The sequence below is a fragment of the Macaca mulatta genome, chromosome 9, assembly GCF_049350105.2.
Source record: "Macaca mulatta isolate MMU2019108-1 chromosome 9, T2T-MMU8v2.0, whole genome shotgun sequence".
NCBI lineage: Eukaryota > Metazoa > Chordata > Mammalia > Primates > Cercopithecidae > Macaca > Macaca mulatta.
In genome coordinates this window covers 81,703,823-81,731,622 of record NC_133414.1, presented here as the reverse complement: position 1 = coordinate 81,731,622, position 27,800 = coordinate 81,703,823, and the positions used below count along the sequence as shown (strand labels likewise).

The following is a 27,800-nucleotide window of genomic DNA, read 5'->3' as shown; positions in this document are numbered from 1 at the left end:
GACAATGAAATTCCAATCAAATTCCTAGCTCTGTGTGTGTGTGTGTGTGTGTGTGTGTGTGTGTGTGTATACAGACTGACAAGTTAATTCTAAAAGTTACATGGAAATAAAAAGAATCAAGAACCAGGGTAATCTTGGAGAAAGATGAACGAAGTTGGAGAACTATATGCACAATAAAAAAAGTACCAAGTAATAAAACTGAAGAAAAATAAAATAAAAACTAATGCTTACCTTTAGAAAGTGCAAGTGAATGATAGTAACCACAAGCAACCTGTATAATCTGGATATCTGACAAACTTTTAATATTTCTAGAAAAGAAGAAGACAGATCAAGATCAGTTAATTCCATTTAACAAACTGATCTTGAATGCTATTTATGTTATTTATTGATGGACTACTATATGCATATAGGTCATATTATTTTTTTCATACAAGCCCAATTTTAGCATACCAAAAATTTATGCCAAAATCAGTAAACAAGAGCAAGATACAAAAAAATAAAGTTAAAAGGGGTGATAAGAACACATCTTGGAAAGACAGTATTTAAGCAAAGTGAGCTACGCTCATACCTCAAGTATTCCTCAGAGTGCTCTTATAATTCAGACATTTTCTTTCATTATAAAAAAGTGTTTTTAAATCAGCTTACAGTTAGAAACTTGGCAATACATCTGGAAAGCAAATGTACATTATCTAACTTGCCTAAAACTGGTATTTTGCCTAGTTTAATGTATGTTCTCCTTTATCAGGTTTCTTAAGAACCAACAGGGATTCTTATATGTTCTACCAACTCTCAAATTATGAAACCTATTCCTTACAAGCTATCCTTTTACTTTATGTCTAAATCAGGGACATTCAATTTTTTTACTCGGGAAATTTACTCAATTCACAGTTTTAACAATCACTACTAATATGTTAAGTCTTATTTTCTTCTCTTTTGTATTTTGTCCTTATACTTTTGTAATTTCTTTCCCCTCTTTCCTGAGTTTTGTTTTACCACCACACAATTTTAAAGGCTCATTTTTAAAACATTACAAAAATCAATTAACTTTGTATGTACATCAACCATCCCAGCATCTCCATAGGTTCTTTCCCTTTGCCTGGTCATGTTACTGTTTTTCCTGAATGAATGTTTTCAAGGGAAAAAAGGGGGGACGCCGGATACGGATTACAGGTGGGTCACTATAATCCCAGCACTTTTGGAGACCGAGATGGGCAGATCACTTGAGGTCAGTCAGGAGTTTGAGACCAGCCTGGCCAACCTGGTGAAACCCTGCCTCTACTGAAAATACAAAAAAAAAAAAAAAAAAAAAATCAGCCACGTGTGGTGGCACACTGTAGTCCCAGCTACTCGGGAAGCTGAGGCAGGAAAATCACTTGGACCCGGGGAAGCAGAGGCTGCAGTAAGCCAAGATCACACCGTTGCACTCCAGACTGGGTGACAGAGTAAGACCCTGTCTCAAAAAAAAAAAAAAAAAAAAGAAAAAAAAGAAAAAAACGGGGGGATAGGGAGGTACACAATATGTTTCTTATTTCCCTTTACCTGATACTGTCACCTGACCTGATTCTGCCATAAGAGAGTCCGGAGCATATTCTGACCACAGAGTCGACACACATGATTTTCGGGAGGCAGCTTCAGCAAATCAAATTTTGAGCAGGAAAAAGGAGAGTTACTCTAATTCCATATTATCGTATTAAAAATATTTTTATTTAGTGGAGTTATGCTCTTAACTACGAAACTTGAGAATTGTACTGCTACAATTTATCAGAATCCAACAAATTAGCAGGATCCAATGCACCTTCAAATTTTCACTTAACAAAATGCCATTTCTTTGAAATAGCAAAATCAAACACTGGAAATGCAAACAGAGGAAGGAATAAAAAATATATGAACATACATAACTATGCTCAAATTACTAAACATTTACTGTTATTGCTTATGTGTACTAGGCAGATGATACACTGACCTGTTCAGCATATTAAGTATTTTAGGGAAAAAAACACTATTCCGGGTATCAAGCACAATTTTGCAAAAGAAACATTTCAAAATACTACATTCTCACAGTACTCTATGTTTCTTCCTTCATAGCATTTATCGCTACTAACTACTAGGGTACCTATTCATTGAATATTTGTCTCCTCTGCTAAACAGTAAGTTCTGTGAAGGCAAACCATGTGTCTTACACCCATGATAATGCCTGGCACCTGCTATAGTGCCGAATTAATAATATGTAATGAATAAACTGTTAAAGGATAAATAAATTTGTAAGGTCTTGGAGGCTTCAGTATTAGTCACAAATTTTGCCAAAAATCTTCTAAATTTGCATAGCAATTTATATTCAGTTACTCTCCTTTCCAAAATACTAACATAAGGCTTGTAATACATATAAATGCTAATATCTTTTGCCATTATCTACTACAGAGACCAGGAAATATATTCTTCTGTGTCATTACTGTGTTAAAGAAAAAACTATCCCCTTTCATCTTCATATAAATGTATTAATACCCTGAAGAATGGGGAGATACTGGCTTTGTTTTCTTTGTTTTAGCTTTCAGAAATTAAAAAATATTGTGAATGGTAAAACAAAGTTCCCATGTTCCATTTTTCCTAAAGAGATAAATTAGAATATAATTAAATTTTTTAGAATTCATCAAAAGTAATCCCCTTTGTCACATAAAAAAGATAATGTGTTTAATCATTTTTAATTTTTGAAGATTGGAATACACTGAACAGAAAAGCAAAAGAAAGGCTGGGCGCGGTGGCTCAAACCTGTAATCCCAGCACTTTGGGAGGCTGAGGCGGGCGGATCATAAGGTCAGGAGGTCAAGACCAGCCTGGACAATATGGTGAAACTCCATCCCTACTAAAAATGCAAAAATTAACTGGGCATGGTGGCGGGTGCCTGTAGTCCCAGCTACTTGGGAGGCTGAGGTAGGAGAATGGCTTGAACCCAGGAGGCGGAGGTTGCAGTGAGCCCAGATTGCACCACTGCACTCCTACCTGGGCGACAGAGTGAAATTTCATCTCAAAAAAAAAAAAGGAAAAGAAGCCAGAATAAATTTTGGAAATTAAAAATATATATATATACACACACACACACACGCATTGGAAATCAAATTTATACATCCTTCCTTTGGGACTCTGCTAAAGCATATTAATTATGGAATGTGTACACTATTATATTCTTCTGTTTTTCCAACTTAACGCGTAGTGGCAATACAGGCAGAAATCAGGCATTGCTAGTTATGATTCTGAAGACAAAATTCCAACCACTAATGTTAACGATTAGTAAACAGTTTATAATATGTAATCAAACATTTGAGGAGCTAAAGTATTAAATATTTTGCCAATTAAACACAATTAACAATTTTCTATTTTCCAGTTAAGCCACAACTTTCCTAGTTATTTCAGAAAAATCTTAACACCAACTCATTTCAATTTTGAAAAATTTATCTCAGAACAGGGGAGTTGATTAAAAAAAAAAAAATGAAAAATTTAGACTAACAACGGATCTAGTCTATACCATTAAAAACTACTCTTTTTCTTTTTAATCTATAATGTTCCAAATTTTCAGATGCTAAAATTAGGCAGGAATTGTAATATATTTTAAAATGAATAACAAGAAAATAAATTGTATTTGTGACCAAGCCAATAATTCAAATATGTTTAGTTTGTATAGTCCAGAAATTGCTGTACTCACAAAAATAATAATCTTATACTATCTTGCCATAATTTCTTAATGCATATGTCCAAGAAGCAGAACTTTTAGAAGATAGACTACATCTTTATTGCCAACAATTATTTTTCTGAAGTCTGTGTGCAAAGTTATGTATTTCCACTTACATTAAACTAAGATAATAAAATTTGGGTTAATTTTTTTTAAATAAAAAGGTGTAATATATATTCTACATTAAAATCTAGCCAGAAATGCAGGTCTACAGACACTATTTAAAATACCTGGTCTTTCCCAAAGTAGTGACTTCAAAACAAAACAAAATTAGAAGTAGGAAAGAATTCATTATCAAACTAATTAGTTTCAGTTATATCCTATTATTATTTTCACATTCTTCTTTAATATTATCCATCCATTGGCATAAAAAATGGATTTTGTTGTCACAAAAGTATAACCTAATGTGAATCTTCACTTTTCTGATTACTCTCTTTTTTTAAATTTTTTGAGATGGAGTCTCGCTCTGTCGCCCAGGCTAGAGTGCAATGGCGCAATCTCAGCTCACTGCAACTTCGGCCTCCCAGGTTCAAGCAATTCTCTGCCTCAGCCTCCCGAGCAGCTGGGATTACAGGCACCTGCCTGGCTAATTTTTTGTATTTTTAGTAGAGACGGGGTTTCACCATCTTGGCAAGGCTGGTCTTGAACTCCTGACCTTGTGGTCCACCCACCTCGGCCTCCCGAAGTGCTGGGATTACAGGTGTGAGCCACCACACCCAGCCTATTCTGATTACTCTTACGAAAATCTATAAACACTAGGCAGAACACAGTGGCTCACGCCTGTAATCCCAACACTTTGGGAGGCCAAAGCCAGTGAATCCCTTGAGTCCAGGAATTCAAGACCAGCCTGGGCAACATAGTGAAACTCCGTCTCTACAAAAAATACAAAAATTGGCCAAGCATAGTGGTACATGCCTGTAGTCCCACCTACTAGGGAGGCTGTGATGGGAGGATGACTTGAGTCCAGGAGGTCGAGGCTGCAGTGAGCTGTGAGCATGCCACTACAAACCAGCCTGGGTGACATAGTGAGACCCTGTCTCAAAAAACAAACAAAAATCTATAAACACCTTACATCTAAAGAATGATTTGGTACTGAAATTAAAACTAAAACTCACTTGGCACTCTTCCTTTTATAAAAATACATTTCCACTGAAATACTAAATGGCCCTTTAAAACCTGATAATATCAGTAAAAACTATGTATATGTTACAACAAATCAGATCAAGCCATCAAATTTTGAAAAATTGAGAAGGATGAAAAGCAGAAATACCTTAACATACAGCTTAAAGTTAATACAGATGTTGAACACATACAAAAATAAAGATGTTTAAACCAAAGAACTCAAGTAAATTCTCTTTCAGGTCCCCATCCAGGTTCATAGTTATTATTGGACAACCCTCATATAAATTTTGTAAATAATAAAATTCTCTCCTTATAATTAACTTTCTTTTCATTTATTATTTACCTATGTATTACTGGCTAAAATCCCTTAAAGGTGAACATCAACAAAAATTTAAGTATGAGAATCATCAGACTGGTAGAGTAAAAATAAAGGAAACTAGAAAATTTTGCCATGAATCATGGTTTTGAGAATACAGACTTAGAAGATCTAACATGCAAATATCTTTTCATCCTAAAAACACAGTTTTTTTAATCTTTTTTTTTTTTTTTTTTTTTTGAGATGGAGTCTCGCTCTGTCGCCCAGGCTGGAGTGCAGTGGCACGATCTTGGCTCATTGAAAGCTCCGCCTTCCGGTTCATGCCATACTCCTGCCTCAGCCTCCCGAGGAGCTGGGACTACAGGCGCCTGCCACCATGCCCAGCTAATTTTTTGTATTTTGAGTAGAGACGGTGTTTCACCATGTTAGCCAGGGTGGTCTCAAACTCCTGACCTCATGATCCACCCTGCTCGGCCTCCAAAAGTGCTGAGATTACAGGCGTGAGCCACTGCACCCGGCCTAAAATCTTAAATTTAAAATCCTGTTCTATAAGAATTACTTGTGAGAAGAAATAAAAAGAGTAGAGGGTGGGTCAAATGTGAGGTCATTATGCTTTTATGAATGCTTTAACTTAAGAAAAAAATTTTTTTTTCTCCCAAAAGTTCCATCATTAAGAGGAATCAAAAGCACACTGGGAATTGTGTGCATTAATGCAGAAGAAACAAAGGGTAAGCAAATTGGGGAGTTTTGTGGAATTTGGTTATAAGTTCAATTAAAAAAATGAAAGTCTCAACAGATAGTTCATTATTAACATGATATAACATGTCAAATTAAGAGTTCCTATGCTCCATTTTCTTATTCTAGTAGTTACATCCTCATTCTCAAACCAAAACAAACTTTATCAATGTTAAAAACAAAATACATAAAGATGTGTAGAAAAATGTCATCTGCAGTAAATCTAAAATTAACTTAAGAATACTTTGGTTCCAGCTGGGCAAAGTGGCTCAAGCCTGTAATCCCAGCACTCTGGGAGGCTGAGGTGGGCAGATCACCTTAGGTCTGGAGTTCGAGACCACCCTGACCAACATGGAGAAACCCCGTCTCTACTAAAAAAAATACAAAATTAGCCAGGTGTGGTGGCGCATGCCTGTAATCCCAGCTACTCAGGAGGCTGAGGCAGGAAAACTGCTTGAACCCGGGAGGCGGAGGTTGTGGTGAGCCAAGATCGCGCCACTCCACTCCAGCTTGGGCAACAAGAGCAAAATTCTGTCTTAAAAAAAAAAAAAAACCTTGGTCCCAGTATAGTTCTTTTATCCCTACAACTATTACTAGGAAAAAGAACAAAAGAGTTTAAAGAGGTCAGAATTTGTATAAATTTTAAAACTAAGTATGAGTTAATGTATTATTTATGTATATAAAATAAACTGAATTCTTTAAATCTGTATATTCTTCACCTACGTAATTCATGCTGTTGGAGTTTTTAATATTAAAACAATGATTAGCCAGGCATGGTGGCTCATGTCTGTAATCCCAGTACTTTGGGAGGCCAAAGTGGGCAAATCTTGAAGTCAGGAGTTCGAGACCAGCCTGGCCAACATGGTGAAACCCCATCTCTACTAAAAATACAAAAAATTAGCCAGATGTGGTGGCGGGAGCCTGTAATCCCAGCTACTCGGGAGGCTGAGGCAGGTGAATGGCTTGAAACCGAGAGGCAGAGGTTGCAGTGAGCCGAGATCACACCATTGCACTCCAGCCCGGGCAACAGTGTGAGACTCCGTCTCAAAAACAAACAAACAAACAAAAAATGATTATGCCCTCTGTAACTGTGTAAGACTAAAACATGGATGAGGCACTGCTTATTTTTTAATTGTGAAATAATTATATGATGAATTAATTAAATCGTGGTCACTGCTATGTAAAAAGTGGAAACTGACTACATTCTTTTTACAGTAAGCACGTTAGACTTCTATACTCAACAGAAACAATAAAGACTAAAAAAAGACAAGTTAGTGAAAAACATTCAACAAATCAATAATTTAATAAATATTTCAATAGCAGGAATACTCAAGATAGTTGTTTAAATTAGTCTAACCGACTAAAAGAATTTGTAATGAAGTATTCCCTATTCCTTTTTTATTTACAAACATAAATTCTATTGATTATAGAGAAAATATAGAGTATATAAAAATAGCAAACCAATCAATAGCTCAACTAACATCATAAGCAAGAACCAAACTCTTATCAAAGGACTCAAAGGGGAGAAATAATGAGATGTCAACTCTTACATGCCCAAAGATAAGCAGAATGACATAGATTAATAAATTTATTTTAAAAGATTGTTAAGGACCTCTTTCTGGTCACCTTTGTTACCTGGGTACTCTGATGCATTCCTCTGATCCTAGCAGGCCAAGCTGTCCATCAGAATCGAGACCCCAAGCATACACCTGGCCTTTGTCATTTAGCGCTAACGTATGAGCTTCTCCACATGAAACAGCTACGATATTTTGGGCATCCAGGGCAACAACCTGCTCTACAGAAATCAAGAAAAGAGATATTGCATTCTAGTACAGAAATCAAGGAAAAAGATAACTGCATTCTAGTTTTGAATTTCCAATAAGAACAAAACACATTCTTCATTTTATACAAACAAGCTAAAGAAATGCTTAAACATAATGCTAGATATAACCAGTTATTTTAAACTATTCAACAAACATGTTCCATACATAATTCTCATTGTGGTAAACCACAGATAAATATATTACAGGGCAAAATCAACTCAGAATATTAAGTGACCTGAACATTTTCATGAAGAAGTTAAGGGCTTATAAAGATTCTCTCAGAATGTACCTTCTATTCAAATCTATTACTAATAAAAGAGTCCAGGTGGAAAAAAAAAAAGAAGAAGAAGAAATCATTTAAATAACCTGGGCTGCTTGATTTTAACAATAAGATTATAACTGACACATATATTACAATGTATACGCTGCCATGAAGTGATTCTGAAATTAAGGATATAGGCCTGGTGTGCTGGCTCACACCCATAATACCAGCATTTTGGAGGCCAAGGAGGGCGGATCGCTTTAGGTCAGGAGTTCGAGACCAGCCTGGCCAAAATGGTGAAACCCCGTCTCTACTAAAAATACAAAAATTAGCTGGGTGTGTGGTGGTGCACGCCTGTGATCCCAGCTATTCGGGAAAGGCTAAGGCAGGAGAATCGCTTGAGTCTGGGAGATGGAGGTTGCAGTAAGCTGAGATCATGCCACTGCAATCCAGCCTGGGTGACAAAGCCAGACCCTGTCTCAAGATAAAAAAAGGAAATTAAGGAAATAATCTGAATTAGCAATTTCTGAATGGAAAGCAAAATTTTTAAAGATCTCATAAATAAAGCATCTATTAGATATGGTGAGTAGAGAACTGAAAGGCTGTAAACCATGACTGACAGGGTTTCCATTTGTGGACTGCCAACTTAATACTAAAAGATATAAAAACTGCTTACGTGGTTAAAATATGTTCAAGTTTTAAATCAGAAATTAACTTAAAATACTGGCCCTACTACCAGTAGCCATCAATTGACAAATCAATAAGGAAAGTGAATTTGTTTCTCTTAGTCCTCAAGATGTGTTTGTCAGTTTTTTTTTTTACTAGTACCACAAGTTTTTTAAAAGATGCCATTTAAAATTAACTTTATTTCAGCTTAATAAGAAAGCTATAATCATTGTCTTCAACAAACTAAAAGTCTTATGTTGAAAGCGGTTAAAACTGGATCAGGGTTTCTTCAGAGGCATAGTTTAGCTCAATTTACAAATACAGCTGTTCAATAACGAAACAGACTGAACCAAAGAGGCTAAAATTCCTATCGATACAGAAATTCAAATTGTATCTAAATTACTATCTTGCATTTTGGAGTGGGAAGTTAGCCCTAGATAGCCTCTAGTAACCTGCATAACTCTAATGATGTATTAAGTACTTACCTACTCCTGAAGCTTCCAGTACATGGAAGTTTATTACACTAATACCTCACTTTTTGTATAGCTTTTAAAAAATTATTTTACAGAAACATACAAAAACAAAAAAGGAAAATAAGATATGACACTGTTCCCCCCAAAAAAAAGAAAAGAAAAAATACTTAGAAGTAAAGCATCATTTGTTTATATCAAAACATTCCCATAAACCTTAATTATGAAGAAGTAAATGTTTGAAAGATCTGTTATCTCTCACAGAGGTTCCAGAAAAAGTCAAGGTCTCTCCAGAACAATCCTCAAAGGAAGTAGCAGAAAATGACAGGATGACAAGGGGGGTAAGTAAGACTGCTTGGTTGGTTCAACAATAACAAATTAATAGCATCAGCTGTAAAGAAAGCAATGGTTGTAAAGTCAAAGGCACCAAATCGAAGAAACAAAGAAGCAATCATTTATATTCAACAGTTGTATTGTACACTTCTCGTGCTCCAAGCATGGACAGAGAGAGAATAAAACAAGCATCCTAGCCCTCAATGAGTTTATGACCTACGGAAAAACAGGTGAGATAAAGATTGTGACTAAATGCTAAGATAAACATATACAAAAAGCACTAAAAGAAAATGAGCTATTTATGTAAACCTTAAAAGGTAGTCCAGGCCAGGTAGTTCACGCCTGTAATCCCAGCACTTGCGGAAGCCAAAGTGGGAGGATCACTTGAACCCCGGAGTTTGAGACCAGCCTAGGCAACATAGTGAGACCTCGTCTCTACAAATAATTTTTTTAAAAAATTAGCCAAGCATGGTGGCATACACCTGTGGGGAGACAGAGGGGGAAGAATCACTTGAGCCCAGGCAGTTGAAGCTACGGTGAGCTGTGATCATGCCACTGTATTCCTTCATGGGCGACAGAGTGAGACCATGTCTCCAAAACAACAACAACAACAACAACAACAAACATGAAGAATTTTGGAAAACAGTGAAAACTAGCTGAGTCCTGAGAAGGAGATTCCATGTATCCATTTGAGGAAATTCAAGTTAATTGTTATAGCAAAACCAACAGCAAAGTCAAAAAACTGATGAAAAAAAGGAGGCAAAAAATATTATTCATCTCAGACAAAATACCATCCCCAGTTTTTATTGATTTCCTAGGGGAAAAAAAAAGGTCAGTAATTCACATGACAAGTGGGTAAGAGATGTGAACCAGAAGTTCAGAGAAAAAAAACAGAAATGGCCCGTAGAGAAATGCAAATTCAAACTACACTGAGAAGCCAATAATAGATTAGCTTAGAAAACTCATCAAGCTATACACGTATTTTCAATTTTGCACTTTCCCATATGGGTTAAGCTTCATTAAAAAATCTATCAGGAGAGTAAGAAGACAAGCCATAGTCCGGGGGAAAATATTTGCAAAAGATACAGCTGATAAAGTGTTAATCCAAAGTAAACAAAGAAAGCTTAAAACTGAATAACAACGCCATCAAAAAGTGGGCAAAGGATATGAACAGACATTTCTCAAAAGAAGACATTCATACAGCCAACAGACACATGAAAAAATGCTCATCATCACTGGCCATCAGAGAAATGCAAATCAAAACCACAATGAGATACCATCTCACACCAGTTAGAATGGCGATCATTAAAAAGTCAGGAAACAACAGGTGCTGGAGAGGATGTGGAGAAATAGGAACACTTTTACACTGTTGGTGGGATTGTAAACTAGTTCAACCATTATAGAAAACAGTATGGCGATTCCTCAAGGATCTTGATGTACCATATGACCCAGCCATCCCATTACTGGATATATACCCAAAGGATTATAAATTATGCTGCTATAAAGACACATGCATACGTATGTTTATTGCAGCACTATTCACAATAGCAAAGACTTGGAATCAACCCAAATGTCCATCAGTGACAGACTGGATTAAGAAAATGTGGCACATATACACCATGGAATACTATGCAGCCATAAAAAAGGATGAGTTTGTGTCCTTTGTAGGGACATGGATGCAGCTGGAAACCATCATTCTTAGCAAACTATCACAAGAACAGAAAACCAAACACCGCATGTTCTCACTCATAGGTGGGAACTGAACAATGAGATCACTTGGACTCAGGAAGGGGAACATCACACACCGGGGCCTATCATGGGGAGGGGGGAGGGATTGCATTGGGAGTTATACCTGATGGAAATGACGAGTTGATGGGTGCAGCACACCAACATGGCACAAGTATACATACGTAACAAACCTGCACGTTATGCACATGTACCCTACAACTTAAAGTATAATAACAATAAATAAATTTAAAAAAAAAAAAACTGAATAACAAGAAGAAAACAAACAATCCCATTTTAAAAACAGGTAAAAGACCAAAACTGACACCTCCTCAAGGAAGACACACAAATGGCAAGCAAGCATACAAACAGATGTTCAACTTATGTCTCCTGGGAATTACAACTTAAAAAAAAATACCACTACACACCTATTAGAACGGCCACAAGACAAAACACTGACACCACCAGATGCTGGCAAGGACGTGAAGCAACAGGAACTCTCCTTCATTGCTGGTGGGAATGCAAAATAGTACAGCCACTTTGGAAAACAGTTTGGCAGATTCTGACAAAACTAAATATACTCTTACTATATGACCCAATTCCTTGATAGTTACTCAAACACTTATGTCCACATAAACACCTGCACATGGTGGTTTTTTTTTTTTTTTTTTTTTTTTTTTTTTTTTGAGACAGGGTCTCACTCTGTTGCCAGGCTGAAGTGCAGTGGCATAATCATGGCTCACTGCAGCCTCCCAGGCTCAAGCAATCTTCCCACCTCAGCCTCCAGAGTAGCTGGGACTATAAGCACAGGCCACCATACCCAGCTAATCTTTTAATTTCTTGTAGTGACAGGGTCTCACTATGTTGCCCAGGCTGGTCATGAACTCCTGGGTTCGAGCGATCTTCCCACCTCAGCCTCTCAAAGTGTTAGGATTTACAGGCATGAGCCACCATACCCAGCCCACATGGAAGTTTCCAGCAGTTTTATTTATAATTGCCAAAACCCAGAAGCACCCAAGACATCCTTTAGTAGGTGAATGGATAAACTGTGGTACATCCTGACAATGGAATATTTAGTGCTAAAAAGAAATGAGCTACCGAGCCACGAAAAGACATAGAGGAAATGTACTTAATACTTAGTAAAAAAAAGCCAATATGAAAAGGCTACAAACTATATGATCCCAACTATATGACAAGTTGGAAAAGGCACAATGATGGAGACAGTAAAATAATTAGTGGTTGCCAGGGGATAAAGGGAGGGAGGGATGAATAGGCAGAGAATAGGGGATTTTGAGGACAGTGAAACTATTCTGCCTGATATTACAATGATGGATACATGTCATTATACATTTGTTAAAATCCATTTAATGTGTAACACTAAAAATGAATGCTAAAGTAAACTAAGGAATTTGGGTGATAATGATATGTCAGTGTAGATTCGTTGATTTTAACAAATATGCCATCGTGCTGCAGGACATCCAGAAAGCTGGGGAAGTGGTGCATGGTGGGAGACAGGAAGTAGAAGGGAACTCTTTATTTTCTGCTCAGTTTTGCCCTGAACCTAAAAAACTGCTCTAAAAAGAAAGGGTATTTTTTAAATTTGTGTTTTAAAAAACCCACATACCAAGATATAATTTATTCACCTGATAAAAATCAAAAAGTTTGACAACAGTTCATGGGAGAAAAAGGCACTCTTGTACACTGTTTGTCTAAGAACAAAACAGTACAACCTCTATGAAGAGAAATGTGGCAATATCTAACAAAACCCACATGCATTCACCCTTCAGACCTAGCAATTCCAATTCCAGGAATCTGTCCTACAGATATACCTCTGTGTATGTGTACATATATATTTGCAGCACTATATACAATAGCAAAAGACTGGAAATTCTCCAGTATCCAAAAGATTCCATCTACACACTGAAATATTACGCTCTGCAATTTGAAAAAAATAAAGAAAGAAAAGAGGAAACTACACGTTGTTATGAAAAGATCCCCAGGGTATATTATCCAGTGGTGAAGAAAAAATGATAAGATGTGGAATAGTGTACGTGATTTGCTATTTTTTGTGTAAGAGGAAGAAGAAAACATATTCATATTTGCTAATATTGTATCTACATTTTAAAAACTTTGGAAAGATAGGTCGGGCACAGTGACTCACACCTGTAATCCCAGGACTTTGGGAGGCAAGGCCAGGAGTTAGACACCAGCCTGGGTGGAGGGTGTCTGTAATCTCAATATGAGAATTGCCTGAATCCAGGAGGCAGAGGTTGTAGCAAGCCAAGTTCACACCACTGCACTCCAGCACTCCAGCCTGGGTGACAGAGTGAGACTGTCTCAAAAAAAAAAAAAAAAAAAAAAAAAAAACTTTGGAAAGATACACAAAAAACATATGAACAGGCACAGTGGCTCACGCCACCTAGTGCTTTGGGAGGCCAAGGTGGGAGGATGGCTTGAATCCAGGAGTTCGAGACCAGCCTTGGCAACATAATGAGACTCTATACCTACAAAAAAATTAAAAATTAGCCAGGCATGGTGGCAAATGCTTATAGTTTCCACTACTCAGGGAACTGAGGTGGGAGGTCAGGGCTACAGTGAGCCTAGGAGGTCAGGGCTACAGTGAGCCGTGATTGTGCCACTGCACTCCAGCCTGGGAGAGAGTGAGACTGTCTCAAAACAAAAAACAAACAAGGCCAGATGCAGTGGCTTATGCCTGTAATCCCAGTACTTTGGGAGGCTGAGGCAGGCAGATTGCTTGAGTCCAGGAGTTCAGGACCAGCCTGGACAACATGGCAAAACCCCATTTCCACTTAAAAAAAACAAAAAATTAACCATGTACACCTATAGTCCCAGCTACTTGGAAGGCTGAGATAGGAGAATCGCCTGATCCCGGGAGGCTGCGGCTGCAGTGACCAAGATTGTACCACTGCACTCCAGCCTGGGCAACTGAAGTGAGACCCTTTCTCAAAAACAAAAAAACAACTAACAAGCGTAGTTATTTAGAAGGGATATAGGCAGAGGGAACAATATAGCGTGGTCAAATGTAAGAGCTAAGCTTCTCAATGTATATTTAAATTGCTTTGATGTTTGAACCATGTGAATATACTGTCTTTTCAAAACAAACAATAAACAAAATGTAACTTAAAAAATACAAAAGAAACAGATCCTTAGAGTAAGTAGTTAACACAATGTATTAAAACCATTGTTTTCATGTTTTCATTTTAAAACTAATCTGAGCTCTTTAATTTTTTTCAACATACTAAACACTAAAGATAATTTTGGTTCTTTCAGAATTTTAGCCCCATCCAATTATTGGGATACTAACTTTGAAAATGGATAATGACTTCAGCAATACATTATTATAAAAACACATGACTTGAGAATAATATTTAATAGTTGACTTTTCAGACATCAAATACACAAAACTGATAACTTCACTACAATTTTTAAAATATTATCTATTTTTTCCAAATGGCTCATCAAAATGAATAAACTCAACCATTTTTCCCCAGTATCCTAGAAAGTCATATCAATGGTTTGTTGAGACATTTTACATCCAAGTCAAATTCTGGTTGAATACTCAAATCAAGATGGCCTAAAAAGGGAGATAATGAATGACAAGCAAGAATGAAGAGAAATAAATGAATCCAACAAAACAAACAAAAAAAATTCACTTACACAGCCTGGCCCAGTAATGCTCCATGTAAGAAAGGGATACAAAAAAAACTCATGCCAAATCCAACAGCAAACATTTATTGTTTACTATGTTCCAGGTACTGTGTACTATTAACTTTTTATCACCAAAATACATGCACCTTTAAAGGCCAATCACACAATTAGAAAACGGAGAGTTAAGGGGCATGAAACCACATCAATTGACGATAAGTAGAAAAACCCAAAGAAGACCCAAAAAAACAACAAAAAAACCTTGCCATGCAAGTCCATTAAAAAAATTATTGAATCCTTTGATAAATAAGGGTTAAAAGATGTTGAAATCACAAATGCTTGATGCTAAACTTGTTGGAAAGGTTTAATAACAGCATATAATCATTATAGTCAATAGTAATTAAGAAATAAAAAGCTATGTTATTTAAAAATATGAACACACACAGATAAAATATATGGCAAAATGTTAACACTTTTTTTGTTGTTTTTTTGAGACGGAGTCTCGCTCTGTCGCCCAGGCTGGAGCGCAGTGGCGCGCTCTCGGCTCACTGCAAACTCCGCCTCCTGGGTTCACCCCATTCTCCTGCCTCAGCCTCCCGAGTATCTGGGACTACAGGCGCCCGCCACCATGCCTGGCTTTTTTTTTTTTTTTTTTTTTTTGTATTTTTAGTAGAGACGGGGTTTCACCGTGTTAGCCAGGATGGTCTTAACCTCCTGACCTCGTGATCTGCCTGCCTTGGCCTCCCAAAGTGCTGGGATTACAGGCGTGAGCCACCGCGCCCGGCCAATGTTAACACTATTCTTTCAACTTTTCTTTCTTTCTTTTTTGAGACAGGATCTCACTCTGTTACCCAGGCTGGAGTGCAGTGGCATGATCTCGGCTCACTGCAACCCCGCCTCCGGGGCTCAAGTGGTCCTCCCACCTCAGCCTCCTGAGTAGCTGAGACTATAGGCTAATTTTTTGTATTTTTTAGAGATAGGGTTTCACTAGGTTGCCCAGGGTGGTCTCGAACTCATGAGCTCAAGCAACACAACTGCCTCGGCCTCCCAAAGTGTTGAGATTACAGGCATGAGCCACTGTGCCTGGCCTCAACTTTTCTTTATGCTTCAAAATGTTCATATAAAAAGTGTGAAAAAAAAATCATTGTATTCTATCAGTATTTATGAGTCACAGTATTTCTCTTCAAGCAAAGAAGAGAAGAGACATTTAATTTTCAGAGGCACAAAAAGGAAAACACAAATAGAAAAGATTGGCTTTTGAATTCATTTGTCAGAGACATAGGCAAAACCTGAAAAGATAAAGTGCTATACAGATGAAACATACCCACTTTGTAGATAACGACTTTGAATACATCTCTAATAGGTCCTTATTCATCACTACTTCTGGTTCTATCATTAATCATACTTTTGAAAACACTAATGGCGCATCATTTTACCGAAGAGAAAGAGGGCATCCTTCTTTGCTTCATGAAAGAAAAACTTTCATTTTTAGGCTTATTTTTAAAACAATTACAATGATCGACCTAATGAAAATTTTCATTTCTACATCATCTGTGTCCTTCCTTCCAATCACCTTTGTAGGCAAATCCAACTTTAGTGTTTGTTTGCTTACAAACTACATCAAGTACATTTTTCTGCACAAACATCATTAAAAAAAAGAATACTGTCTCACATACAGGATAGATTGGGCCAGGTTCTTGTTGCAAAATATTATATAACAAAGTACTTCCTGCTGAATGAGTAACTGGGTAAGAATATCCTATGTCCTCTGGGACCTCAGAAATATTATCAATTAAGCTTGTGAAAATTCATAGAGTATCATCATCTCCAATTCATTGTGTAAGAGTTCATTTATATGATCAATTTCACCATCATAAAGTGCTGCTCTCTCTGATATGTCTGAATTGTGAAACATCTCCCTCTGTCAATTTTCTTCTCTTTGCCATTATGAACAAAGAATGAAAAAATCCTATAGTTTTAATTGTGGTCAACAAAAGCTACAAAAAAGGAAAATAAAAGCTACAAAGATAGAGACTCCAGACTTATTTTATAATGTCTTAAAAGATGACACAATATTCTGTACAATGCACAAAGAAACAGAAGGATGCTAAATACTGATGGTTTATTTCACTACCGCATCATCCTTCTAAGAAACCACATCATTCTTCCACTTATTATTTTAGTCTTTTTATTCTAGTCTAGCTAGGAATAATCAATTCTCACTATGTGCAGTAGTTATGTCCTATAAAGTCACCATGAACACTGACTTAGCAAATATTGAATTATTGCCCCTAAAGAAAATACAAGGTAAGGTTCCTGCAAGCCTCTGGTCAGAACATTTTTGTCAACTGATAAATACATAATCTTGTTTTAGGGATGTTTCTGTTTAAAAACATCTCATTTAGTATATATTTAAGTATTACTTTTTTTTTTTTTTTTTTGAGACCAGGTCTCTCTGTCGCCCAGGATGGAGTGCAGTGGTGAAATTACAGCTCACTGCAGTAGCAACCTCCCAGGCTCAGGTGATCCTCCTGCTTCAGCCTCCTGAGTAGCTGGGACCACGGACATGAGCCACCACACCCCACTAATTTTTTAATTATTTGTAGAGATAGGGGTCTCCCTATTTTGCCCAGGCTGGTCTTGAACTCCTGGACTCAAGTAAACCTCCCAAAGTGCTGGGATTACAGGTTTGAGCCACAGCACCCGGCCTGGGGACCATTTTAAACAGTAAAATCATCAGTAAGATTGGCAAAACATGCAAAAAAAAATGTGGCATTAAATACATCACAAAAAGGCCACTTGTTTGCAATGACTGCTAGAACAAAAAGGCAGAGCACTGCCTTAAATCTCCACTGGTAAAGTGCACATCTGCTGACTCAAGTATTTGGCAGTTCTGTGAATGCCCATGTCTAGGAATTACCACAAACTAAAACATTGGTCATTTTATACAGAGAACAAAAATCTCTGTTGATATTTTATGTTCATGTTAACAGGATCTAGAATCCACAGTTATGAAGAGCAACAAGTATATCCACATTGAAAAATTTTAATACTGAGGTCAGAAGGAATATACTTTGTCAAATACCTATTTTAAAGAGATCATTTCAACTCCACCAGACCTTAAGTTTCAAAATCCTCTGTCCTACCATGCCTCATTAGTTGTTAAAAATACAGATTTCCCCTCCCCTTCTCTCTGAACAACTCAAAACTCTAAACTAGGGCAATGCAAAGTATACCTAAAATCCATGTCTAAAAATTTAACTTTAAAGTTCTCAAGATACCATACTATAAAATAAAAAAGGTATTGTAGAGCTCCATTCTTATACATGTATGCAGATAAAAGATTCAGAAAATGATTACCAAATTTAACACTGGTTTTTTATAAATGTTTTTTAATTTTTCTTTTCTTCTTCTTTGTTTTATTAAATAACTGAATGTGTAGTTGAAGTATTTTATTTTATTTTATTTTTTTTGAGACCGAGTTTCACTAACTCTGTTGGTCAGGCTGGAGTGCAGTGGTGCAATCTCAGCTCACTGCAACCTCCACCTCCCAGGTTCAAGAAATTCTCTCAGCTAACCACACCCACCTGGCAACACCACGCCCATCTAATTTTTTGCATTTTTAGTAGAGATGAGGTTTCACCATGTTGGCCAGGCTGGTCTCAAACTCCTGACCTCAAGTGATCCACCCACCTCAGCCTCCCAAAATGTTGGGATTACAGGCATGAGGCGCACATCTGTCCCATTTCATGATTCTGACTTTTTAAAGATAAAGATATTAATCACTTGGGATTAGTGAATAACATCAATGAGTAATTCAGATTTGTTTCTAACTTTAAATAATTACATTGCTAATTTTGTTGCAGAGAAAACAAATAACCAAAGGCTACTTCACTCAAGCCATAAAATTCCCTATTACTGAAAAATAATAGTGAAATTATTGTTTAAATAAAACAAAGTACAACTATTGTTTACTAATACTTTTATATTTATTTTTATTTTTTATATTGTTTCTATTTTTTGAGACAGAGTCTCACTCTGTTGCCCAGGCAGGAGTGCAGTGGCACGATCTCGGCTCACTGCAACCTCTGCCTCCCAGGCTCAAGCGATTCTCCTGACTCAGGCTCCCGAGTAGCTGGGATTACACACATGTGCCACCATGCCTGGCTATTTTTGTATTTTTAGTAGGGACAGAGTTTCACCATGTTGCCCAGGATGGTGGTAACTGATACTTTTAGAAGGATATCTAACATCACGTACTTAACAATCATCACAAACTATAAGACAAATTCAGAATTAAAGAAACAAAACCAAACCATCAATAAATTAAATGAAAATTTTTATTCCCTCTAATTATTACTAATAATTACCAGTAGGAATTTGGAATGGTACAATCCATAGGCAAGAAAGTATTTCAGTGGGTTCCCTGATAAAATCTAAAGTTAATATAAAGTAACTTACATGTCTTAGTTGACAGCAAACAATAAAATGTTTATATGACGAAACAACTAACAAGATTAAGAAATTCTTTGTAATGGATATGTTGACAAGTTCATACCCCTTTTATATATTCTATTTATATAGAGGAATACAGTTAACATATATAAAGAGCTTATGTGCCTGGCACTAAGCTTAGCACTTTAATTACTTAATCTTATTTAACCCTCATAACACCATGAGGAAAGTTTGCCATTATCCTTAAGCTTCACAGATAAAGGCACTAAGTTATAAACATTTCCCTATTTATTGAACCGCTGTCCTTTTGTTAATATTCAAATATAACATAGTTATGTTTCAATAACTTACTTCCAAAATATAGTTTTATTTTTACTTAGGGGCATTACAATATCCTTTTTTTTTTTTTTTTTTTTGAGACAGAGTCTCGCTCTGTTGCCCAGGCTGTAGTGCAGTAGCACGTCTCGGCTCACTGCAACCTCTGCCTCCCGGGTTCAAGCGATTCTCCTGCCCCAGTCTCCCGAGTACCTGGGATTACAGAACTGGCCACCATGCCTGACTAATTTTTGTATTTTTAGTAGAGGCGGGGTTTCACCATGCTGGACCAGGCTGGTCTCGAACTCCTGAGGAGATCCACCGGCCTCAGCCTCCCAAAGTGCTGGGATTACAGGCGTAAGCCACCACGCCTGGCCCCTTTCTTTTAAAGAAGTACTACTTGGATGTCTATGAACTGCTAAAATTAATTGCTTTGAAGAGGAAAGAAGAGGTAAAGGTAAAATATAAAGACTCCAACATAATACAATACAATCATATAGTTCCTTTAGCTCAATTTCTTTCAAAGACAAGCAAGAATGAACCCTCAGAATATATTAGTAGAGTTTTAAATTTTAAAATTTTCACTGTAATTTAGCTGATGGTGATCAAGTTCATTAAAACAAGAGTCTATGATCTTCCTTTCCTAAGACACAACCAATAAAACACATTGATCCTGTGCTCTTTCAACAACCCTGCCCTGAGTTCCTTCTATGTGCACCACAGTATTTCACTGTGGTTTTAGCAAAGACATGTTAAGACAAGGTTTTCTACCATCCAGGAGATGACACGGTAGGGAAGATAATTGTAATGGGAAGACAGTGATGCAATTTATTAACTTACTGAATTCCATGGACTGTACTTGATAGTTCAAAATGTGTGACTTGAATTCTTATAAGAGTGACCAAGGAGTAATGACGGAGATGGTACTTTAGCTGGGCAAATTTCAAGACAGGGAAACTGAAATATACCTTGGAAAGATTAACCTAGAATTAATAAGAAGAATGAAGTGGAGCAGGGAGACCAGTTAAAGAGCTACTGGCCACAGTTCTCATGCACACCAGTAATAGCCCAGAATGAAAACAAAGAATTTTAGATTGAGAGAAGAGGAAACTAAGGGCCCAATAGTTCAAAGTAATTAGCTCAAAGTTACACGAGCTATTTGCAAAAGAAATTAACAAGACAGTCACTGAGAAAAATAACCAAAATCTGGCAACTGGCTCAATGTGGGTGCTACAGGAAAGAAACAGACCCTAAAATGAATCTAAGGTCTGAACCTAAGTGAGTGCAAGCATTAACAAACAAGGAAAAGGAGTTGTTTTTGCATTTTGTTTTGACAGATAAAGATAGATAACCGCAATGGCTTCCATTTTAAATGTTCCTTTTTTTGTTCTCCACAACTTATCAGTTATATACAATTTCAAACATATATGATATATATATATATTTGTCCTTGATTTTCTTGAGGTATAAATTTCTCTCATAGTCAAGCACTGTATAACAGTGGATACACAGTTTATCAACAACACACTAAGCCAAAATTTTATTCAGATTGGTGTGAAAATAACAGCAAATGCAAAATAAGAGTAGGGAAGTACGATCAAACACATGCATTCTACATTTTAAGGTCAGCTTATCATTTTGGGAGGGGCAGGGCTGGTTTTAAAAGTATAATGGTGGCTCATGGCTGTAATCCCATCACTTTGGGAGACCAAAGCGGGCAGACCACAAGGTCAGGAGTTTGAGATCAGCCTGGCCAACGTGGTGAAACTCTGTCTCTACCAAAAATACAAAATTAGCCAGGTGTGGTGGCGCATGCCTGTAATCCCAGCTACTTGGGAGGCTGAGGCAGGAGAATCGCTTGAACCCGGGAGGCGGAGGTCGCACTAAGCTGAGATCGCACCACTGCACTCCAGCCTGGGTGACAGGGTGAGACTCTTGTCTCAAAAAAAAAAAAAAAGGAAAAAAGAAACAAAATAGTATAACTCAGTAGTATTTACTCAAGTGTCTATGATCCTCAAAATATCAATACACAAACTACACCTTATTAATTTCTTTTGGCTTTTAAGACAGAGTCTTGTTCTGTTGCCCAGGATGGAGTGCAGTGGTGCAATTACATAAACCACCACCTTCTGGGTTCAAGTAATTCTCATGCCTCAGTCTCCTGAATAGAGTAGCTGGGATTACAGGCGTGCATCACCACACCCAGCTAATTTTTTCTATTTCTAGTAGAAACAGGGTTTCACCATGTTGCCCAGGCTGGTCTTGAACTCCTAAGCTCAGGCAATCCACCTGCCTTGGCCTCCCTAAGTGCTAGGATTACCGGTGTGAGCCACCACACCTGGCCACCTTGTAATTATTAATCATTAAATAACCTTAAAATCAATGATCAATCTAACTGCCATCATTTATGTGCTTCTCACAAGAAAAAAAGGCATCTTTAATTCTTTTCTTTTTTGGTATCATTATTATATCTTTAAAGTCTGAAGGTAAAGGAATCCAATCCATTTTATATCGCTCCAATAAAGCATTACCTCTAAGTACCATAAACAAACAATTTTTAAAATTTTGGTATAGTGTTTGAATAAGAGCTCCAGTAAGGTTAATTGAAGGCTAAAGACAAAGAAGTACTTTCATGCCTAGCACAATATCAGGGGCACAGCAGGAAGACAACTGTTTGTTGAATAAATGCCTAAACTTCAGGCATAAATGAAAAGATCTGTATTGTATATCTGGAGGTAATTATGAAAGCAATATAGTTTCCATATAAGACAATATAACAGTCACCAGGCAAATATGAAACAGCATAATATCACATTACCATAAGGCAGACCTAAATTTAAATTCCCACTCTAATATTGTTGTTTCTTCTAAGCAAACACTTATTGAATACTCACCATATGCCAGGCATTGTTCTTTGCACTGTTACGTTTTATTTTTATTTTTTTGAGATAGGAGTCTCACTCTGTCACCAGGCTGGAGTGCAGTGGCACAATCTCGGCCCAGTGCAACCTCCACCTCCCAGGTTCAAGTGATTCTCCTGCAGCTACTCTCGGAGTTTGGCATGATTATCCTAATTTTAGAGAAGAGAACACCTAGGCACAGAGAGGTTAAGCAATGTGACCAAGAAAACAGATCTAGCAACAGAGCCAGGATTTTTATGTGAGCACTCTAATTCCAAAGCCTACCCTTAAAAAAAAAAAAAAAAAAAGAATAGGTAACATATTTACATTGTTTTTAAAAAGGTATGCAGGGAAAAGTCTACTATGTATGTTCTCCATCAACCTAACTCTCACCACTTCTTTTCCCACCTCTACACCAAGAGTTACCAATGTTATTAGTTGTATATATCCTTCCAGGGTTTTTTGTGTATCTATAAGCAAATGCAAGTGTATATTTTTCTTTGTTTAAAAAACCCAAAATGTAGCTCTCTATACATTGCTCTCTACACCTTGCTCATTTTAATGTATATTAGAAACTGTCTTTTAAAAAAGTTAATATTTATTACTGTTCTTTTTTAGAATTTTCCTACTTTTTCTTTTTCCATATGAACTTCAGTATCCATTTGTCTACTTCCCCAAAAAGTCACTTGACATTTTCATTAGGATCACACTAAATTTACAAATTAGAGAAAACTGACAGGTTGATATGGTTGAATGTCCCTATCCATAAATGTGGTTTTCATTTGCTCAAGTTGTTTGTGTTCCTCAGTAATGCTTTCAAGTCTTCTTCATATAGGTCTTGCACATTTCTTACTACTTTATTGCTGGGTTATTTTGTTTCTCTCGCTATTATAAATGGTTTCTTTTCTTCCATTGTTCTTCTTATTGGTTCTTGTTTCTACTCAGCTTTAATTTCAACTTTGGGAGAATTACTTAATCTTCTGAAGACTGACTGTTCTCACCAAAACACATACTTTTGCAGGACAGATATAAGACTTTCGGATAATGAATAAGGATTCAGCACAGCTTTTGCAGGATAGATATAAGACTTTTCGATAATGAATAAAGGATTCAGCACAGTACCTGGCACATAATGGAGGTTTACTGTTACTATTTTTTTAATATCAGCATTACAATATGTGAATAATATTCTTTTTGTTTGCTTTTGAGGCAGTCTTGCTGTGTCACCCAGGCTGGAGTGCAGTGACACAAATAACAGTGGCGCAATCTTGGCTCACTGCAACCTCCACCTCCCAGGTTCAAGCAATTCTCCTGCCTTAGCCTCCCAAGTAGCTGAGATTACAGGTGCATGCCACCATACCCAGCTAATTTTTGTATTTTTTTAGTAGAGACAGAGTTTCACCATGTTGGCCAGGCTAGTTTCAAACCCCTGACCTTGTGATCCACCTACCTCGACTTCCCAAAGTTCTGGGAATACAGGCGTGAGCCACCAAGTCCAGCCGTAAATAATACATTCTAAATATTGCAACACTAAATTTCTCTCCAATTACATGGTTTGTGTATTTCTTCACCCCATACAATGCAGTACCAACTTATAATGTGTTCCCTTTTCCCCTTATTCTCAGTTGCAGAGGCTCATTCAACTTCCCAACTGAAAATGTGAATAGGTCTATGTTCAGGTACAGGTAACATCAACCAATCAGGCTTCTACCTAGTAACTCTTCAAAATATAAGGTTCATTCCTATTAGAGAGCCTAGGTATGAAATCTATAGCTAAGCAATACTTGGATTAGAAATTACATATATGCTGATTGATAAGTACTTTGGATCAATTCTGGGAAGCAATCTAACATCTACTTTATCCTTGTTATGCCACCCTAAAAAAAAAAAAAGTCACAAATGTCTTCTAATAATGTATAGGTAAAGTAGCTAAACTTTCTTTCCACTGCTTTTCAGATACTCCTAATTCTGCTCTTTAGGACCTCTTTTAGCCTTACCTGTTTCTTCCCCACGCCTATTTCCCTTTCACAGAACCAACAGCATTATCGCAAAAGGTGAATTTCCCAATAGCTCTTGCTTACATTGCCGGCATATATCCAACTTACAGTTAAAATTATTTCAGCTACTAGTGGAACCAAAAGCAACTTACACCTATGTCATTGCACCTTCTGACTGCAAAAGCTTTGTTTCCAGTAAGACCTGGAGAGAAGTCCTGAAGTCAAACATAGTAATTAAGAATAGGTTTGGCACTTTGGGAGGCCGAGGCAGGCGGATCATGAAGTCAGGAGGTCAATACTATCCTGGCTAACACAGTGAAACCCATCCCTACTAAAAATACAAAAAATTAGCCAGGCGTCATGGCAGGCGCTTGTAGTCCCAGCTAAATGGGAAGCTGAGGCAGGAGAATGGCATGAACCCAGGAAGTGGAGCTTGTAGTGAGCCGAGATCGCACCACTGCACTCCAGCCTGGGCAACAGAGCGAGACTCCATCTCAAAAAATAAAAAAGAATAGGTTTGTGTCAGCTAAAGAATAAGCAAATGGGCCGGGAGCAGTGACTCACGCCTGTAATCCTACCACTTTGGGAGGCCGAGGCGGGCAGATAACTTCAGGTCAGGAGTTCCAGACCAACCTGACCAATATGGTGAAACCCCGTTTCTACTAAAAATACAAAAAAAAAAAATTAGCCGGGCACGGTGGCGGATGCCTGTAATCCCAGCTACTTGAAAGGCTGAAGCAGGAGAATCGCTTGAACCTGGGAGGTGGAGGTTGCAATGAGCAGAGATGGTGCCACTCACTCCAGCCTGGGTGACAGAGCAATACTCCATCTCAAAAAAAAAAAAAAAAAAAAAAAAAAACCAAAAAAAAAACCCCTGTATATAGAAATTCAGGTTTACAAAACAGACGGAGGAGGCAACCATTTAGGTCACTTTAAATTTACAATGGTATTGTATCACCACGTGCCTTAAGCAGTCTTCTGAAAGTACGAAGTATTGTTAACGAATTATTAATTACTTAACAGGTTAGAACTGGGGAGAAGTCTACAGTTGGAATGTCAGCCTATCTGAACTGAAAATAAAACAAAATCAAAAATAAACACTTCACGCATTTAGCCCCCACTTACAGTACTAAATTTCTTACTTTGTTTACCACAAAATTCGCCTTACCAGAATCTTTTAACTTGCCTCTTAAAATAAAAGAGAATATTTCTTCTCTTCCTGGATTCCTTATTTCTATCAGCTAATGATTCCACTTAGGATCATACGTGGCTCTTCCCTTTATGTTTATTATTTATTTCCATCTGGTTATCAAAGTCTGTCCATTCTTTCTGCCTCCCTAAGTCTCTCCATTATCTACCTGCTCCTTTCTTGCTTTAAAGGACTACCATTACAGCCTATTTCTTTACCTCCAATTTCTCTCCCTTTCAACCTTTCCTTTATAAATCCATTGTAATTCCCATTACAATCTATCAGTGGATATTCACCAAATTAAATTCAAGCTCTTGAATTTATTTCTATAATCTGACCTCAATTTTGCCTTTCTAACCTTCCTGCTCACTATTCTCAGACATCTGTTACATGGACTACTCTTCCCCCAGCCTCAAACTTGCCTGTTGCTATCTGATAGTATACTATCTCTACACGGCACTGTTGTTTATACATCCTATAACACTTGGCATATTTTAATTGCATTTCTATTATTTGTGCATTTGTTTTCTATTCCCTATTAGGTCGTAATATTGTAATTGTAATTATTTATTTATTTACCTTTATTATTATTATTATTATTTTTAGATGGAGTCTCGCTCTGTTACCCAGGCTAGAGTGCAGATCTCGGCTCACTGCAACCTCTGCCTCCTGGGTTCAAGCAACTCTCCTGCCTCAGCGACCTGAGTAGCTCGGACTACAGGCACACCACTATGCCCAGCTAATTTTTCTATTTTTTTAGTAGCGACGGTGCTTCACTATGTTGGCCAGGCTGGTCTTGAACTCCTGACCTCGTGATCCGCTTGCCTCGGCCTCCCAAAGTGCTGTGTTTACAGGCGTAAGCCACCGCGCTCGGCCTTGTCATACATTTTAAAAACTTTCATTTACAAATATGAGTATATAAACTTCGTAAAATGAGACACAACTGTGCTTAAACAATAAATTCAGTTCTCTTTCCTTAAAGATGTTCTTTTTCCTAAAGAAATAAACAGAGGTAGGTCGGGCGTGGTGGCTCACGCCTGTAAGCCCAGCACTTTGGAGGCCGAGGCGGGCGGATTAACTGAGGCCAGGAGTTCGAGACCAGCCTGGCCAACATGGCAAAACTCCGTCTCTACTAAAATTACAAAAAATTAGCAGGGCATGTTGGCGGGCATCTGTAATCCCAGCTACTCAGGAGGTCAAGGCAAGAGAGTCACTTGAACCTGAGAGGCGGAGGCTGCAGTGAGCCAAGATTGCACCATTGCACTTTAGCCTGGGCAACAAGAGCGAAACTCTATCTCAAATAATAATAAAGAAACAGAGTGGTAGCTCATGCCTGTAATCCCAGCATTTTGGGAGGGCAAAGTGGGCAGATCACTTGAGGCCAGGAGTTCTAGACCAGCCTGGTCAACATGGCAAAATCCCACCTCTACTAAAAATACAAAAATTAGCTGGGCATGGTGGCACATGCCTGTAATCCTAGCTGCTCTGGAGGCTGAGGCAGGAGAATCGCTTGAGCCCAGGAGACGGAGGTTGCCATGAGCCGAGATCATGCCACTGCACTCCAGCCTGGGCAACAGAGCACAATCCTGTCCCCCCAAAATAAAAAATAATTAAAAGAAAGAAATAGGCGGGCACCATGGCTCAGGCCTGTAATCCCAGCAATTTGGGATGTCATGGCAGGTGGATTACCTGAGGTCAGGAGTTCAAGACCAGCCTGGCCATCATGGTGAAACCCAATCTCTACTAAAAATACAAAAAATTAGCCAAGTGTGGTGCCCGCATGCCTGCGATCTCAGCTACTCGGGAGGCTGAGGCAGGAGAATCATTTGAACCTGGGAGGCGGAGGTTGCAGTGAGCCAAGATGGCAACAGGCACTCCAGCCTAGGCAACAGGCAACAGAGTAAGATTCTGTCTAAAAAAAAAAGAGAGAGAGAGGGAGAAAGAAAAAGAAATAAAGACTGAATTGATATATATGTTCATTGCAGTATTAACTTATAACAAAAATCTGGAAGTAAATTCTAAAAAATAGGCTGGGCACGGTGGCTCACGCCTGTAATCCCAGCACTTTGGGAGGCTGAGGCAGGTGGATCACGAGGTCAGGA

The 27,800-nt window shown here is 37.7% G+C and overlaps 1 protein-coding gene across 20 annotated transcripts in view; it reads right to left on the bottom strand.

Annotated features, from left to right (window-relative positions):
• Positions 1-27,800, bottom strand: part of HERC4 (HECT and RLD domain containing E3 ubiquitin protein ligase 4) — a 152,642-nt gene that overhangs the window by 114,339 nt on the left and 10,503 nt on the right. For all 20 annotated transcript variants that reach the window (XM_077944928.1, XM_077944935.1, XM_077944939.1 and 17 more), the window contains 2 exons: positions 7,533-7,692; positions 232-308 (listed from right to left, as the gene is read on the bottom strand). In XM_077944928.1, coding sequence (XP_077801054.1) covers positions 232-308; positions 7,533-7,692 — 237 coding nt within the window. The remainder of the gene's footprint in view (positions 1-231; positions 309-7,532; positions 7,693-27,800) is intronic.